This window comes from Ictalurus punctatus, chromosome 20, assembly GCF_001660625.3.
Source record: "Ictalurus punctatus breed USDA103 chromosome 20, Coco_2.0, whole genome shotgun sequence".
Lineage (NCBI taxonomy): Eukaryota > Metazoa > Chordata > Actinopteri > Siluriformes > Ictaluridae > Ictalurus > Ictalurus punctatus.
In genome coordinates, this window is record NC_030435.2 from 8,884,444 (window position 1) to 8,903,950 (window position 19,507).

The window sequence follows — 19,507 nt, forward strand, 5'->3', positions numbered from 1 at the left end:
AATTCCCTCCAAACTCACCACCACGGTGGAGGACCTAGGACTTAGCCTGTCCCTGTGCCAGTGGATCTCCAACTTCCTTACAGACAGACCTCAAGGGTGTGGAGACATGTTTCATCCTCCCTCACCCTCAGCACTGGAGCTCCCCAGGTAGAGTGGTGCTTGAAAGTTTGTGAACCCTTTAGAATTTTCTATCTGCTTAAATATGACCTAAAAAAAATCATCAAATTTCCTAAGAGATTTCCCAGAAGCCCTAAAAGTAGATAAAGATAACCCAATTAAACAAATGAGACAAAAATATTATATTTGGTCATTTATTTATTGAGGAAATTATCCAATATTACATATATGTGAGTGGAAAAGGTATGTGAACTTCTAGGATTAGCAGGTAATTTAAAGGTGAAATTAGAGTCAGGTGTTTTCAATCAATGGGATGACAATCAGGTGTGAGTGAGTTTTAATTAAAGAACAGGGATCTATCAGAGTCTGATCTTTACAGCACATGTTTGTGGAAGTGTATCTTGGCACAAACAAAGGAGATTTCTGAGGATCTCAGAAAAAAATTGCCGATGCTCATCAGGCTGGAAAAGATTACAAAACCATCTCGAAAGAGTCTGGACTCCACCAATCCACAGTCAGACAGAATGTGTACATATGGAAGAAATTCAAGACCATTGTTATCCTCAGCAGGAGTAGTTGACCCACAAAGATCACTCCAAGAGCAAGACGTGTAATAGTCTGTGAGGTACCAAAGGAACCCAGGGTAACTTCTAAGAAACAAAAGGCATCTCTCACATTGGCTAACATTCATGAGTCATAATCGGGACAGCATTTAACAACAATGGTATGCATAGAAGGGTTGCCACTGCTCTCCAAAAAGAACACTGCTGCCCTATGTAGTTTCCTAAAGATCATGTGGACAAGACAGAAGGCTGTTGTAAAAATGTTTTGTGGATTGATAACACCAAAATGTTACTTTTTGGTCCAAATGAGAAGTATTTTATTGGGAGAAAGGAAAACACTGCATTCCAGCATAAGAACCTTATCCCATCTGTGAAACATGGTGGGGTAGTACCATGGTTTGTGCTTGTTTTGCTGAATCTGGGCCAAGACAGCTTGCCATCATTGGGGGAACAATGAATTCCGAATTATACCAAAAATTCTAAAAGAAAATGTAAGGACGTCTGTCCATAAACTGAATCTCAAGAAAAAGTGGGTCATGCAGCAAGACAACAATCCTAAGCACACAAGTTGTTCTACCAAATAATGGTTAAAGCAGAATAAAGTTAATGTTTTTGAATGGCCAATTCAAAGTCCTGACCTTAATCCAATAGATTAAGGGAGTGTAAGGACCTGAAGCAGTTCATGTGAGGAAACCCACCAACATCCCAGAGTTGAAGCTGTTCTGTACTGAAGAATTGTCTAAAAGTCGATGTGCAGGACTGATCAACAATGACCAGAAATGTTTAGTTGCAGTTATTGCTGCACAAGGGGGTCACACCAGATAATGAAAGCAAGGGTTCACATACCATTGCTACTCACATAAATACTCAGCAAAAAAAAAGAAATGTCCCTTTTTCAGGAGACTGTATTTTAAAGATAATTTTGTAAAATCTAAATAATCTTTACAGATCATTATTGGAAATGGCTTAACAATGTTTTTTTTTTTTTTTGCTTGTTCAATGAACCATACACAATTGTTGCACATGCACATGTGGAAAAGCCTTTAAGACATTAACAGTTTACAGGCGGTAGGCAATTATGGTCACAGTTACAATAACTTAGGACATGAAAGATACTTTTCTACTGACTCTGAAAAACACCTGCAGAAAGATGCCTAGGGTGCCTGCTCACCTGCGTGATCAAGGCATAGGCTTGCTGCAGGGAGGCATGAGGACTGCAGATGTGGCCAGAGCAATAAACTGCGATGTCTGTAACGTAAGACGCCTAAGACAGTGCTACAGGGAGACAGGAAAGACAGCTGTTCATCCTTGCAGTGGAAAATGACATGTAACCATGTGTCCCCACAGACGTGATCGCGAACTTGCAAATGCCTTGGTGGAAGAGTGAAATAACATCTCACAGCAAGAACTGACAAATCTGGTGCAGTCCATGAGGATGAGATGCACTGTAGTACTTAAAGCAGCTGGTGGCCACAGCAGATACCGACTGGTATATTAACATCCCACCCCCCCCCCCCCCCCCCCCACCTTCACCCCTTTGTTCAGGGACTCATTATTCCATTTCTGTTAAACAAATGTCTATGAAACTTGTTCAGTTTATGTCTCAGTTGTTGAATGTTTTTATGTTAATACAAATATATACACATCTTAAGAAATTTGCTGGAAATAAAAGCAGTTGAATGTGAGCAGACGTTTCTTTTTTTAAATAAATGACCATGTATAATATTTTGTCTCATTTGTTTAATTGCTTTCTCTTTATCTACTTTTAGGACTTGTGTGAAAATCTGATGATGTTTTAGGTCATATTTATGCAGTAATATAGAGTTCACAAACTTTCAAGCACCACTGTATGTGTCCTGAGCCCCAGCTGTACTTGTTGTACACTTATGACTGTGTGGCCAGCAGTGTTGGGGAAGCTACTTTGAAACTGTAGCTTTTTAAACTACAAGCTACTCATAGTCTGAAGTAGTTAAGCTACAGTCAAGATCCCCTTTTAAAAAAGTAGTTAGCTACACTACAAGTTAATAACAAAAAGTAGCTACATTGAATCTACCTAAATGGGCAACATTTTTAGTACTGTATATCATTGTTGTGAATCACCTTATGAATAACTGTTTTAAACACAATTTATAAAGATATTTCAGAACAATCATGACTTTATAATGTCTTGTTTTATTTGTAGACCATCCAAATACACAATTGATGCTCAAATTGTATATTACACTGAAAGTAAGAGATTTAAATGAGACAATGTATGTCAAATTCAAGGTCAAAGTGGGATGCTGAAAGTGAGATTTTAAATAATGCATAATTGTATTATGATAACAATCAGACTAATGTGTTCAGAACACAAAATAAATGCCTCAGCATGTACTGATAAACTTCTTGAATTATTTTATTTTATTTGTAAGGAAAGGTTATTTTGTCTATTAACACCAAAGTGCCAGCAATATTCTCTGTATCAGAGAAGAAACTCCAGCATTAATTTATTATGTTATTATCATTTACCTGCCCACTACATCACATAACAAACTGTAGTTAGACGGTTTATGTATCCATCAGACAGCCTCTTTCTGTACATGTGAGCTACAATGAGGATCTTAATTTCTGTGAAGCAAGTGGGCACCGCAGACATGCAATGAAGAGCACTGTTATAATTGGACAAAATATGAATTTCAGCAAGAGTTGATAGTGGACTTCAGTACAAAGCAGTGGAACTACTACCCTCTTAAGATCAACAGGACCCCAGTGAAGAAAGTGGACAGTTTTCGGTACCTTGGTGTTCACATCATGCAGGACCCTTCATGGTCCTGTCACATTAACACCCTGTGAAGAAGGCCCGGCAGTGTCTTTACCACCTTAGACACTTAAGAGACTTTAAACTGCCTCAAAGGTGCTAAGAAACTTTTACACCTGCACCAGTGAGAGCTTCCTGACAGGAAGAATCACAACCTGGTTTTGGAGCAGCACCAAGCAGGATAGGCAGGCTGTCCAGAGGGTGGTGTGATCAGCTGAGTGCACCATCTCCACTGAGCTCCCTGACCAGCAGTCTCTCTTCAGCAAGTGGTGCTGGACCAAGGCCAGGAAGATAGTGAAGGACCTCAGAAATTTGAACAATGGACTCTTTTCTCTGTTGCGGTCAGGGAAGCACTTCCACTCCCTAAGGCCAGTACAGAAAGAATGAGGAGGAGCTTCTTGTCAAATGCCATCCGGGCCCTCAACCAGGACAAAACCAAAGACTAGAGCTTGGACTTGCTTCACAACATCCACACCAACTACACTCCTTTAATCTATTTCTTAATGTCATTAAGGCTAAAGAGATGATTGTCGACTTCAGGAGGGCCGAAGTAGACTACTTACCACTGCACATTGGAACAAATGTGGAGAGAGTCAAAAACTCCAAGTTTCTTGGTGTGCCCATAACAGAGGACCTCTCCTGGACTTTCAACACCACCTGCCTAGCCAAGAAGGCCCATCAGCAGCTCCACTTCCTACAGAGGCTGAAGATAGCCAAACTCTTCCCTCCCATCCTCACCACCTCCTACAGAGGGACGATAGAGAGCATGCTGACCAGCTGTCCCGTGTTGTACGGGAACTGCAGAGTCAATATTGCTGCTATACTTGTGCTGTTACACTACACAATAGTTTACAGTTTACAGCCCATGTTCTGTGTATTTATTGTCTTGCATATTTATTGTCCTGTGTATTTATTGTCCTGTTCTATGTATTTATTGTCTTGCACTCGTCTTACACTGTTGTGTATTTGCACTTTATGTAGTCCCGCATACTGTTCTGTGTTGCACCATGGTCCAGAGGAAACAACATTTTGTTCCAATGTATACAAGCTATATAGAGGAATGACACTTAAAACTCGCTTGACTTAACTTCACTTTACTCAATACATCTTCTATTCTATCATCTTCAGTAACAATTTTATCTTGCATTACCCAGTATTTTTAAATGTTTTTTTCATATATGTGAGCAAGTTTCTTCAATACAACTACCTCAACTTAATGTTGCACAGCATCATATTGCACAAAACAACTGCACATGTCTGCACTTTATCCCAATTATAGTCAGAATGTTGCTGCCACCCATATTTATATCCTTACATTATATTTTTATACTTTTTAAAAATACTTTTCCTTTTTCTAATCATATACAATTTAATTCTAGTCTATGTAAATTTTATGTCATGGACAGTAATAAAAAGCATTTCACTATATGTCATACTGTGTATGATTGTGTGTGTGACAAATAAAATTGTAATTTGATTTAAATTTGACATTAGTTAAAATGCCCCTCCAGAGATCATTATGCTGGTTCTGTGCTTATCATTCTGTGATGTGAGTATCATTAAAAAAAAGTGTACACACCCTTGTTTAACTGGGCATATGACCATGCTCAGAATTAACCAAGTACATAAAAACTTATTACAAAAGGAATTATCATACACATGTCATCAATGACATGATTCTGATTAATCCCAAATAAAGATCAGCTGTTTCTGTGAGATTTTCTTGGCATCTTCTTTTGTTATTTGTTTCATCTGACTGCTGAAGCCATGGTACCAAAGAGCTTACAAAGCATATACCGGATATCATTATAGATATAAGGTAAGTTAGCAACTTGCATGGCAGCTCCGCTACCATTGGGGTGTGTGTGTGTGTGTGTGTGTGTGTGTGTGTGTGTGTGTGAATGGGCAAATGAGACACAGTGTAATGTGCTATATAAGTGCAGACCATTTACCATTTACTGGTCACTCCATGCATGTGACAAGAATCTGTTGTATTCTGGGCTATGGGGTAGAGTGACTAAAAAAATCAAGCATGCCTAAAGTTTTCCAAAACATTTGGTTAAATGTGTTATAGTCTTATGAGACCAAGGCATTTTGGGTATAATGGGTGGCAGCATCATGCTATGGGCCTGCTTCTCTTCAGCTGGTATTGGGACTCTATTCAAAATAGAGGGAATCATGGACAGTTCCATATACCAATCTATTTGGGCTCAGATGTAAATCCTACCAAAGACTGAGGGCTGTGCTGTTTCTGTCATGTAATATCAGAGAAGGAACTCTGGACTACAGTTCCCAGCAGTCATTGCACCACACCATCATGCCACATGACCACCTGCACCTGAACTTCAGTCTTGTTAACAAGCACCTACAGGTATTTATAGCCACAGTTTGCACTACACTGATTGTCTTACGCTTGTCTTTCTTTGCCGTTGTCTTTGTTGCTGTGTTTATGGTCTTCATGGTCTTCCTTTCATGGATTGTTTCTGTGCTCCAAGTTCTATAACTATAGTTCTTGTTGGAGCTCTGAGTTACTGATCGGAAGGTCAGGGTTCAAGCTCCAGCAATGCCAAGCTGCCACTTGTTGGGCCCTTGAGCAGGGCCCTTGATCAAGGCCTTTAACCCTCTGTGCTCCAGGGACGCTGTATCATGGCTGACCCCAGCTTCCTGACATGCTAGGGTATGCGAAGAAAATAATTTCACTGTGCATATTTATATGTGATCAATAAAGACTCATCATCATTATCAAGCACTTATGGGTATTTATAGCCACAGTTTGCACTACTCTGGTTGTCTTATGTTTGTCTTTCTTTGCAGTTGTCTCTGTTGCTGTGTTTATGGTCTTTGTTTCATGGTTACAAGTTCTATAACTACTGTTTTGTGTTTTGTTTATATTTATATTAAAGCTAATCTGCAAGTGCACCTGTCTCCGTCTCCCAATAATGACTTTTTTTTAATGACATTTTAACAGGGTGTGTAGACTTTTTATATCCAGTCTATTTTTTAAAAATAACTTTGAAGTCTAAAAATGCTGTATCCATTTGGTCTGTGATGGCAGTGATTCGTGTATGTTAGTGTACTTGACTGTTAAACTATCACTTGGTAAGAAATGCTACATTAGATTAGATATAGATAGATAGATAGATAGATAGATAGATAGATAGATAGATAGACAGACAGATAGGGTGCCAGTACTTGTAGAGTTGATTAGATAGATAGATAGATAGATAGATAGATAGATAGATAGATAGATAGATAGATAGATAGATAGAAGTGAGAGAGTGATACAGGTAGACTGTTAGAAAGAAATATGGAGAGAGTGTTTGTGTGTACTACTGGTAGACTGATAGAGCGATGGATGCAGAGTGTGTGGCATTGATAGAGAGATAGATGAAGTGACATTTTCTGTTACAGGTACATTCACAGAGTGATGCTATGTTCACACATACAGCGACATGCATCAACAATGCGACAGGAAACTAGAGATGCACCGATGCTAAATTTCTCAGCCGATACCAATAACCTATTATTCAGAGTGATATCGGCCGATACCGATACTGATAGTTCTGCCTTTTATGCCTTCTTTTAAATTAATAATAATGAATTCCACAATTCTGAAAGAAATGCAAATAAAAACTTTATTCTCTCCGTTTCAGCAAGTTGTTTCACAGTAGCTGGTCTCATAAATAGAAAACACATTACTCAAATTAACATTAACACATGAACTAAATTCTGAAGATTAAAGTATGATCTAGTATATCTAGTATCTGGTATATCTTAACTTACTGAATATTATTAATTCATATTAATAGAATTAATTGACTGAATTCTAAAAAGCCTCCTGTTTGTCTCACATTCACTCACCACAAATAAAATAATTTCTACTTCATCACTGAATATCAAACTGGTAATATATAATATAAACTTCTTTAATATATTAACATTAACTGGATATGAAATATACTACTCTACAAATATATTTTTCTGTGCAATATATACTTTTTTTGTCAACTCAGCTTCATTTAATTCTTTCAAGGATGTACTGGCGCTTTAATTCAGCGCGAGCAGCACGCGAGTAGTGTGGGGAAAATGTATTTTTCTTGATGCCGAAATTCCTGTTTCACTGCTGCTCACTTCCGGTGTAAAATTTTAGTGGTGCAGAGATTACAAACTGCAATTTTGTCGTCATTCCACACAAGAGACATCATCTTTACACACAGCACACAACTGATGTGTTTTCCCACACTCTTTTGATTGACAGGATATAATTGACAGGACATAATCGGCCCTGATCATTGGATGTTTTTAAACTGTCGTGAAAAATAGCCTTTATCGGCCGATACATCCGTACATCTTTACATCTTTTTATTTCCATTCATGGAAACCGTTCATTCTCTATGGGGCAAAAATGTTTTTGCCCATGTGCACGCAAAGTACATGTGGGAACGCTAAGAAAAGTAATAGCACACTTCTCCCATATTTTGAGGTACAGTGCCAGCCACTAATATTGGCACTCTTGGTAAATATAAGCAAATTGTTATTATTATCAAATATTGATCTTTTGAGTAGAAAATTTTTGTGATTTTTTTTAACAAAAGATCAAAAAGTTAAACAATAAAGACAATTTTTCACAACCTTCTTTGCTCATATTTACCAAGGGTGCCAAAATTAGTGGAGGGCACTGTATGTTTTGTCTGCGATATGACATATGTGATACGAACATGTTAGCCGAATGACATCCTAGATATAACACACGTGTTTTATTCCCCACTTCTCAAGCTCCACTATTATTATTATTATTATTATTATTATTATTATTATTATTATTATTATTATTATTATTATTATTATCATCATCATTAATAATAATAATAATAATAATAATAATAATAATAATAATAATAATAATAATACGTTTAATTAGAGAAACTAGGGAAATTATAACAATGATCCTTTGCATTGAAAGCACCACAAATTATAATTTTAAAAAAGTATGGCTAATTATATAAAAATAATAATAATAATAATAATAATAATAATAACAACTTTTAAATAGCGAACCTATATAGGGCAATTATAATAGTGATGCTTTTTGCGTATCAAGCGGCAATAATAGGCTAATAAGTATGTGAGATTACAATAGTGATGCTAGCTTCGCAAGGACCACTAAATATAAAGAATAATAAGTATTGGCAATAATAATAATAATAATAATGTCAACTAGTAAAATACCATTCTCCCAAGTAAAAAATACCATTCTGACTAGTTAAAACTGAATTACAGATGCCTTGAATTCGAGTTCTGTTTAGAAACCATGTATTTTCTAAAAACTGTATTTACTAGCAATTAGTGGATTTTATAATTTTTTTATTACTACGTGGTACGCTATACTAATAAAAGATAAAATGGCTTTCGAAACTATGGAACGCGTAGTCCCACTTCTCATATTACAGTGGGGCGTGAGCATGGTTGAGTTAAGCACACCTCTCGGCTATATATTTGATCCAAGCTTGCGTTGCAGGGACTTGTGTCTGCTTGTGATTGAGAGGCAGGTATAAGGACAGAATAACAGAAAAACGGGGTTTTGCAGGTAGGTTACTGTAAGGACTGTTGTTTCATTTACCCGGTTAGAAGCAATGGCATAATAAAAAACATTTAAGGTCTGCTTCTAGTAATTAATTTCTTATTTTTTAAACAAAGATATGAAAAGCGTCGTATTATATTCGCCGTAAGTTTATTTATATTCAGTGCAAGATGCAAATGCAAGAGCTTTTATTATAGGTCCAGTTAAATTTAGCATATTTGTTGGTTAAAATGATTTTTTTTTTTCTAATATAAAAAAAGTTTTCATTTTCAAATTACATTCAATTACGTGCAAAACGGGTTAAACTGAAAGTTTTTCAGTTTTGTTTCAGTCCTGCTTGGACAGGTGAATAACTGAACTTTTCAGTAATGTTGCATTTCCGTTTACAGATCGCCGAGCATCCCTCTAAATGAAGCGGTACGTGCTGTTTGCGTTGGTGGCGGTGCTCAGCACTTTCATTCCGCGCAACGAATGCAAAGCAATAGACTTCTCTAAGGATGAGCGCGCTAGCTCTAAACTAACGGAACAGCAGCGACCCCTTCTACCAATCCTCATGCGACTGGGAGAAGAGTACTTCATCAGGCTGGATGACCCAAAGCAGAGTCTGCGCGCTTCTGAACAAAGCGCTCCGCCACGAGCAACCACCGTAAACCGTGCACTCCAGCTGCAGCTCACACAGAGGTTGTTGCAGGAAGAGGTCGATGAGCTTGGTAACGTTTTAACGGACAGCTTCATCCAGCTGGCGGACTCGGCTGAAAGGAAGCGTCGGGGCAATGAACCGCCAATCTCCCTGGATCTGACATTTCACCTGCTGCGCGAGGTGTTGGAGATGGCACGGGTTGAACAATTAGCTCAACAGGCAAGTAACAACCGAAAAATGATGGACTTTTTTGGGAAGTAAAAGCAACACGTTATTCCCTTAAATTTCTGAAGTATAATGTCCATAGAACTATAACCTATAACATATGTTCATACTGTTCCCTCGTTCATTGTGCTAATTTTATATTAAACGGTGTTGCGATGTATTATTGCAGTGATTACACAGGAAGTTATGTTGTAAAATAAACAGTAGAGAAATTGATATTCATATTCTTTTATTTCACACTCAGTGCTTATAGCAGTTATCACATTTAATTACTGTGAATTACACATCTTTTAAATTATTCTATTCTGTCCTATACATTGTCCCACTATTGGAGACTGAAATGGAGTCTGTAGTTAAAGAATATATTTTTTATCATAATGGAATATCTGACAGTTTATATGCCATGTGTGCATATAAACTGTCCCTTTAGAAAAATCACAAAAAGTAAAAAAAAAAAAAAAAAAAAAAAAAGAAAGAAACTGTCATGATGTCTCTGCTGAATTCCTGGTGAACAAGCATAATTTCTGAGAAACTTTCCCATTTAGTATAGAATTTTTACTTGGGGGTATTGAGCCAGGAAAAGGAGAAAACATGGCGTGGAAGGCCATCTGAGCTTTGAGTGGTAAGTCCTGTGCTAGGGTTGGTGGACCCCTAAGAGAGAGAGAGAGAGAGAGAGAGAGAGAGAGAGAGAGAAGGTATTGAGAAGATGAAGTATGCAAAATGGGTATGTAGCTATATCTCATATCTAATATTCCTTTTAAAAAATTCAATATCAACAACAGCAACAACAACAACAACAACAACAACAATAATAATAATAATAATAATAATAATAATAATAATAATAATAATAATGCTTAGGGCAACAGTCTTTCTGCATGACACAATTTCTATTTAGATTCAGTTCACGGACTGATGTCCTAACATTTTACTTTAGAATTCACTGGTATAATTTAGAATTCATTGTTCCATCAATGATGGCAAGCAGTCCTGGCCAAGATTCAGCAAAACAGGCCAAGACCATGATACCACCACCACCACCACCACGTTTCACAGGGGGGATAAGGTGCTCTTGCTGGAATTTTCCTTTCTCCAAACATAACACATCTCACTTAATCCAAAAGGTTCTATTTTGGTCTCATCTATCCACAAACATTTTTCCAATAGCCTTCTGGTTTGTCTGTGAAATCTTTGAACTGCAGATGGGTAGCAATGTTCTTTTTGGAGAGCAGTGGCTTTCTCCTTGTAACCCTGCCATGCAGTGTTCTCCTGATGGTAGACTCATGAATATTAACATTAGCCAATGTGAGAAAGGCCTTTAGTTGCTTAGAAGCTACCCTGGATTCTACTGTGACCTCGCAAACTACTACATGTCTAGTTCTTGGAGTGATCTTTGTTGGTTGACCATTCCTGGGGAGGGTAACAGTGGTCTTGAATTTCCTTCGTTTGTTCACAATGTCTGACTGTAGATTGATGGAGTCCAAACTCTTTCGAGATGTTTTTTGTTTTATCTTTTCCAGCCTGATGAGCATCAACAACTCTTTTTCAGAAATCCTTAGAGATCTCCATTATTTGTGCCATGATACACTTCCACAAACATTTGTTGTGAAGATTGTGTAAATAAAACAGTGCTCACTTTCACCCGTCTCATTGTCTCATTTGTTTAATTGGGTTCTCTCTGTCTACTAGGGCTTGTGTGAAAATATGATTATGTTTATGCAGATATATAGAAAATTCTTAAGGGTTCACAAACGTTCAAGCACCAATGTATATCATGCACTGACAAATTGGATTCTTCATGAATGTATGCCTGGCATCTGCAGAATCTCCCACTCTCACATACTGAATGAATGCAGAAGTAAACATTCTGATGAAGGTGATGAAATAGCCACACTTAATCAGACAGCATGGGGAAGAATATTGATCTAGGATTAGCTAGTTATTTCTGTTGATTCACTTTTCCTGATGTATGCAATATATTTGCTTGTGTGTATTGGACTATGAATCATGTTGTATTGGTTTACCTCTGTGGTTCTATTTTCTGGAGTGCTGGGGGCTGTGTTTGGAGTGGGTGTGACTGAGGATGTATTCTGTGACATCCTGGTGGTTGTTGTTTGGGCAGGAGTGGAAGTGGTTGGTGGTGTGTTCGGTGCTGAACACAAGTCCAGTGTCTGGGCAGGGCTTAGACCAGCAGTCAGTTGAGATGTGCTGTCCACAACTTGTGGGGAGTCTGGAGTCAGAATAGGGGTTTGCTTGAGAGCGGGGGTCTTTAATCCTTCAGTCTCCTGAGTTTGGCCACGGACACGCACATCATTAACCACTTCATCTTCATGATCCTCTTCTTCATCATGATTGTCACCAGCTTCATAATCATCTGCAGACCACGAAGTGTTACATAGAAATATCACCAAAATGAAACACATCCTTTAACACCAACATCCAAAAGCTCCCACATCATGGTATTATCATGGTATCTTAGTACACACTCAGTGGAAGTGCTGTAAGTGTCAGACAGAAAAATGCAAAAGGGCAAGAAAGAACATATACATATATATATACACACACATTATACTGTATGTATATATATATATATATATATATATATATATATATATATATATATATATATATATATATATATATACTGTATGTGTGTGTGTGTGTATATATATATATATATATAAAACACACATATGGTGGGGGGAAATAAGTATTGGACGTTTTTTAGTAAATATATTTCCAATCAGACTATCCTCATGAAATGTTCACCAGACATCAGTATTAACTCAAGAAATCCCAAAATATAAAGAACTCACAACATTAAAGTCCATAAATAAAGTTATGTGTAACAAAGTGGAATTAAACAGGGAAAAAGTATTATACCCCCTATCTGTGCAAATTAATATCAGCTGGGTTAGTAAATTGATGATCTATAAAAAGGCTTTTTATTTCCAAAGTGTCACACAAGAAACATCTCATGATGGGTAAAAGCAAAGCGCTCTCCCAAGACCTTTGGAACTTTATTGCTGTAAAACATATTGATGGAATCGGATACAGACTTATTTCTAAACTTCTGAATCCTCCAGTAAGCACCATTGGGGCCATCATCTGCAAGTGGAAGCAACATCACACACAACATCACACCAACTTCATTTATAGGCTTTAATGTTGTGAATTCTTTATAGTTCTAGATTTCTTGAGTCAACACTGAGAATTTCATGTGAATAGCCTCATTGGAAGTATTTTTGCTGGAAAAAATGTCGATGCGTCTAATACTTATTTCTCTTTCTCTCTCTCTCTCTCTCTCTCTCTCTCTCTCTCTCTCTCTCTATATATATATATATATATATATATATATATATATATAGAGAGAGAGAGAGAGAGAGAGAGAGAGAGAGATAAAGTCTTGTGTAAATTATACCTGCAAAAGAGATGCAAACTGATTCATGCTTGTGTTACTTGACCTTAGTGCAGCTTTTGATACTATAGATCATACTATTCTCCTTGATAGATTAGAAAATGTTGTTGGCATATTAAGGGAACAGTCCTCTCCTGGCTTAGGTCTTATTTGACCGATCGTTATCAGTTCGTAGATGTAAATGGAGACTTCTCCATGCATACCAAGGTTAAATTTGGTGTTCCACAAGGTTCTGTTTTAGGCCCATGCTTTTTACTTTATATATGCTACCTCTAGGTCAAATTATTCGTAAACATGGAATTAGCTTCCACTGTTATGCTGAGGATACACAGTTGTGTGTTTCAGCGAAGCCAGAGGACAGACAGCAGCTTAATAAAGTTGAGGAATGTGTAAAGGACATTAGACGTTGGATGCTAACTAACTTACTTTTACTTAATTCTGATAAGACAGAAGTACTTGTACTAGGACCACGTGTAGCTAGAAGTAAGCTTTCTGATCTCATAGTAACTCTGGATGGACTTTCTGTTTCATCATGTGCAGCAGTAAAAGACATTGGAGTGATTATTGACTCCAGTCTATCATTTGATGCTCATGTAGATAATATTACTAGGATAGCCTTCTTTCATCTCAGAAATATTTGTAAGATAAGAAATATATTGTCACTATATGATGCAGAAATATTAGTTAATGCTTTCGTCACCTCTAGACTAGATTACTGTAATGCCTTACTGTCTGGATGTTCCAGTAGGAGCCCAAACAAACTTCAGTTAGTCCAGAATTCAGCTGCTAGATTCATAACTAGAACCAGAAGATACGACCACATAACCCCGATCTTATTAACACTGCATTGACTCCCAGTGAAATCTCGCATTGATTATAAAATACTGTTATTAACCTATAAAGCTATAAAGCACCACAGTATCTAAGCGACCTTTTGGTTTTCTATGATCAAAAGATGCAGGCTATTTGACAGCACCTCAAATAGCGAAGGCTACAGCAGGGGGAAGAGCTTTCTCTTATAGAGCCCAACAGTTATGGAACAGTCTTCCAATTAGTGTTCGGGACTTAGACACAGTCTCAGTGTTTAAGTCTAGGCTTAAAACATATTTGTTTACTCAAGCCTACCATGGATAGACTTTCTGTTACGCTAAGCACAGTCCTAATAAATCCTTCTGCCGAGCCACACATGATTTTATGGAGATACTAGAGATCCTGATCCTTTCTGCTCTCCGGACCTGCCTGATCCGTTTCGGATATCCCACCTCTGGATGGAGCTCTCACCTACTTCAATTACAGATTGCTGGGACTAAGGCTGCTTCTAAGGCCACACAGACTTCATATAAAACCATAATGAACTTTTTCACACTATCTGTTGTTACCCAGATGAGGATGGGTTTCCTTCTGAGTCTGGTTCCTCTCAAGGATTCTTCCTCTTAACATCTTAGGGACTTTTTCCTTGCCACTGTCGCCACCGGCTTGCTCAATTGGGATAAATTCGCACTTTTAATATCTCTATACGTGTTTACATATTTCTGTAAAGCTGCTTTGAGACAATGTCTATTGTAGAAAGCGCTATACAAATAAAATTTAATTGAATTCATCTGAGTCTGTGCAAATAGATTAATTTAGCACAATGTGATTTACTAAGCCTAAAAGCCACTTCGAGAATGATGATTACATATTCTAATGTTTGTTAAAAATGGTTTCCACCAGCTGAAGGCCAAATTCTACCAATCACTGGGTTTTGATGATAAGGTTCATTAAAACAATGCCTTTCTTTAAATGATAACTTTAGATTACCGTGACCGTAAGTTTCATCGTAAATATTTAGTAACATGAATATCTTGTCATTCACACATATATTATGAGCACAAATTTTTGGGCATATTGTGATCTGAACACTTTCTTGAAGCATCATACTGTGAACTTACTACTAATGGTCTTTATACTGGATGTGCAATTATATGGATATGGCAAGTTTCAGTTTGGTTTTACTGTTCAGGAAATTGTTGCAGCCAAAGACCAATTTATTTCCATGGACCCCCTTAACAAATATTTTCTTGTGAATTAATCAAACACACTCATTATTCCAGTTATTGTGTACAATAATATTCTAGTTATTCATTGGAGCCAAAGATCTTTTTATCTTGCAATGTCCACCAACAGAATTAGGTCCAAACTGACAATATTTATAGTCCTATAACTTATATTTGTGTATATTTGTGTGGATTTGGATTTTCACTAATAAAAATAAATAAATCACAGACCCTCAGCTATGCAGCCACAGACCCCCAGCTATGCTGCCACAGACCCCACTTTTAGAAACACAGTGTGAGACAGAGATCAGAACTTGCCATGGCTACCATTAACAAATAGCAGACACAAAAAAATCTAATGTATATATTGTTTCCTCATCCTATTTTTCATGTGAAGTAATTATTGCTACTTTTTTTTTAAATAAATTGTTCTTTATATATTAAAGAAATCTTCACTTTCCCTTCTTTAGAATTGGGATATAACTGAATATAAGTACATTATTCAGAATGGACAGATAATGAGTCCTAAATTAATACAAAAAAATACAAATAGTAGACAGGCTATTGTTCTTGACTTCAGATGAGGTCTGTAAATCAGGACTGGGATCAAGCAGAATAAAACAAAACAAAAAAGCCAGAATTAAACAATATTTTTACTTTCATGTAGAGGTTGAAGGGACACCTTGTGGAAGCTCTCAGGCAAGGGTACAAGTTTCAAAATTCCACCCCCAACTCAAAACTCACACAAAAAATTAGAAACTAACCCAAAATGTTCAGGCATAGGAAAAAGCAGTGAGGTTTTTCTTCTTTTTCTTAGTCTTTGCCTGGAAACAAGTTAACAATGGTGCACACACATATCTGATCTGCAGCATCTGCAAAGCATCGATGTTATATGCAGAAATTAGCAACCCTGCTTGGGGGACAAAGGCCAAGTTCATTAACATGATATCAATAAGAGGAACACTATAAAATTTTTTCATCACTGGTTTACTCCGGTAGCCAAGATATACTGTGTGCAATGCAGCAATGAGCTACTGGGCTCATGACCATAGATTTTGGTGAGACAGGACAACATTAACAACGACAAAATTAAGTCAGGGGGCTTGATTATTGTTATAGGCTACTATCTAGTGAATCTTAAGAGTAACCCTGTAATCAACAGTTGAGCGTCAACAACCTACAATCATCCAGCATACAGTCTGGCAGCTATTCATTCAACTGTGTTTGAGGTAACATCATTAACCAGGGTTTCCAGGTTTTAGCAAAAATTCTAGCCCAACTAGATCTCAAAAACTACACAAAAGACCTGAAATTGGATGAAAAAATGTGGGCACTGGGGAAGGGAGACACATTTTTTATCACTTTGTAATTTTTTTGTGTCATTTTGTAGAAATGTACTAAATGTAACTATTTCAATTTAATTTATTTGCTATAAAACAAGATATTGGATGCTGCAGAGTATTTTTTTAAACTAACCCACCGTAGCAAAGCTCTCATTAACTGTCCTCTAGCACACCTCAAATTCTCATGAATTCCGATAAAAGCCAGTTAACTTTTCTGACCGTCCTGGAATGTTAAAAAACCCCAAACCAAAGTAAATCAAATAAAATATTATTGTCTAATAAATGTATTAATAACATTAATAATAAACTATAATAAATGCAACCGATTTTGGAAAGACATTTTGTTGTGAAACATATTTAGCTTGCTTACTCAATCACATTATATAGAATATAAAAAGCTGTCCAGAAAGTTCCACATGGTGTTTTGATCAGAGTTGAATAAAGTTCTGCAAATTGCTATTTGTTCTTATAAATTGCGAGTAAAAATCACTTATTTTTCCAGCAGCACTGTTTTCCTCAGTGTTTTTTCCAGTGTTTCCAGGGGTAGGGTTTCACATATAAAATGATGATCACAAATAAAATGATCTGGTCTAAATCTAAATATGGAAACAGATATGAATATTTTGAGCACGGAACAAATACAGATACAAATACAGATAATGGCATTGCATTACAACAGTTTAGAAGTGCTCTACAATGATTATGAATTATTATGATTATGAATTATTCCCTTAAAAATATGTATTCGATTATTCAGGAAGAGATCTATCAGACAACCATCATCAAAAATATAATAAAGTTATCCAGAAATAACAACAACCTTTTATTTTGCACCTTAGCTAATGTGTAAATGAACTTATAAACTCACACAGTTACCTCTGGTGAAGTCAATGCTAAGGATGGCTCTCCTCTCATGATCAAAACTGACAGTAAAATGATCCATATTTTCATAGCCACATTCCAACTTCTCCAAGTAAGATGTGTTTCTGCCCTCTGCTATTCTGAGAGAGAAAAATAAACATTGTAAAGGATTAAAACTATGTGAAACTATGTTAAATCCTTCTGTGTTTACTTACTTCTGTAGTAGAGGCTTTGCATTCTGTTAAAGAGGGTGAGAGAGACAGCATTTAGGTCAATAACTAATTTTACTCTGGATGTTTAAAGAACATTATGCAACTACAACTGAAAAAGTAAAAGCTCCAGTTCCTGAAGTAAAATAATGGGTTAGGTATAGTTTTAGCAAAACTTAAGTATAGTTATGAATAGTAATAAATAGAAAACATTTTACAAGAGTGTATCTGTGACCTGCAGGAAGATGGCCATCTCTGGTTCCTCCATGGTTTGGATTCCTGTCTCCACCAGCTTTGCACTCTTGTCCAGGTGCTCTGTGTACCTGTGTAAGTAAAGGCACCAATAATTCTGGAGCTGACTGATTGTGTATTATTTCTTATGGACTCTTAATGTGTGTGTAAGAGGTTGGCTATCAGATGTGCACTATAAAGTAAAAGTAAGTGGACAGCTGACCATCAAACCCATATGTGGGCCTTCCCTACACTGTTAGAAGCACATAATTGCATAGGATGTCTTTGTGTGTCTTTGTGGAGGTCTTTATAACAGCAAAGGTTGGACAAAATATGAAATCTGGGATGTTCAACAAGGACATATGTGTGTGATGGTCAGGTGTCTGTAAACTTTTGGTCATATAGTGTATATGTTTGTGTGTGTACCTGCGCTGTAGGCCTTTGATGTAATCAAGTTTCTCCTGCTGTTCAGAACTGATTTTCAGTGTCAACTCCCCTTTCCTATCTTCCAGCAATGCATACAGGTGATCAAATGTCTCGCACACATGAGATTTCTGCTTGCGCCCATTCTCCTATGCACATGATAGACAGAAATGAATGGCACACATAATTATACAGTGCCCTCCACTAATATTGGCACCCTTGGTAAATATGAGCCAAGAAGTCTGTGAAAAATTCTTAAAGTCTAAAAGTCTTTATTGTTTAACATTTTGATCTTTTGTTGATGAGGTTGCAGAATACATGGCAAGGAATATGAGACCATTCCTCCATACAGAATCTCTCCAGATCCTTCAAATTTTGAGGTCCACACTGGTGGACTCTCCTCTTCTGATCACCCCACAGGTTTTCTATGGGTTTCAAATCAGGGGACTGGGATGGCCATGGCAAGACCTTGATTTTGTGGTCAGTAAAACATTTGTGTGTTGATTTTGATGTATTTTTGAAATCATTGACCTGATGAAAAATCCAACTTATTGGAAAGCTTATTTTAAGCTTTCTGGCAGAGGAAGTCATGTTTTCATGTAATATCTGTTGAAATTTGGTAGAGTCCATGATGCCATGTATTCTAACAATATGTCCAGGTCCTCTGGCAGAAAACAGCCACAGACATTAAAGAGCCACCAACATATTTACGTGTTACCTAATATTTATACCCCTGTGAAACAGGAAGTCATAGTTGAACAATTTCCTGTTACTAGTCACCCAAGTGTACTAAAAAAATTTAAATATCAATTGGAATATACTTCAAATATATTTTTCTCATATGAATTCATAGGGATGCCAATAATTGTGGGAAATCCTGTATATAACAAAGTTGGGTTTTTTGGAGGATAAACCTGTGTTGTGTTTGCAATTGTTTGATATCCATGAGAGCAGAGTATTTTTGTGAATTTTTAAACAAAATATCAAAAGGTTATATATTAACAAAGAATTTTTCACAGCTTTCTTTGCTCATATTTACCAGGGGTAATTATTAGTGGAGGGC

General features: G+C 36.9%; 2 protein-coding genes across 3 annotated transcripts in view; one reads left to right on the plus strand and one right to left on the minus strand.

The window, feature by feature from the left end:
• Positions 1-9,467: 9,467 nt before the first annotated feature.
• LOC108280206 (corticoliberin) lies at positions 9,468-10,093 on the plus strand. Its single transcript, XM_017495033.3, has one exon. The coding sequence runs from the start codon at positions 9,468-9,470 to the stop codon at positions 9,957-9,959; it is 492 nt and encodes a 163-aa protein (XP_017350522.1). The 3' UTR covers positions 9,960-10,093.
• A 42-nt stretch (positions 10,094-10,135) lies between these two features.
• The window catches only part of trim55a (tripartite motif containing 55a), a 48,849-nt gene continuing 39,477 nt past the window's right edge, over positions 10,136-19,507 (minus strand). For both annotated transcript variants that reach the window (XM_053673506.1, XM_017495031.3), the window contains 6 exons: positions 18,448-18,593; positions 18,026-18,113; positions 17,797-17,819; positions 17,597-17,721; positions 11,948-12,297; positions 10,136-10,574 (listed from right to left, as the gene is read on the minus strand). In XM_053673506.1, the coding sequence (XP_053529481.1) occupies positions 10,479-10,574; positions 11,948-12,297; positions 17,597-17,721; positions 17,797-17,819; positions 18,026-18,113; positions 18,448-18,593 (828 nt within the window). In that variant the 3' untranslated portion in view covers positions 10,136-10,478. The remainder of the gene's footprint in view (positions 10,575-11,947; positions 12,298-17,596; positions 17,722-17,796; positions 17,820-18,025; positions 18,114-18,447; positions 18,594-19,507) is intronic.

Bases quoted from the DNA above. Each gene is read 5' to 3' on its own strand.
- LOC108280206 (XM_017495033.3), top strand. From the start codon at position 9,468: ATGAAGCGGTACGTGCTGTTTGCGTTGGTGGCGGTGCTCAGCACTTTC.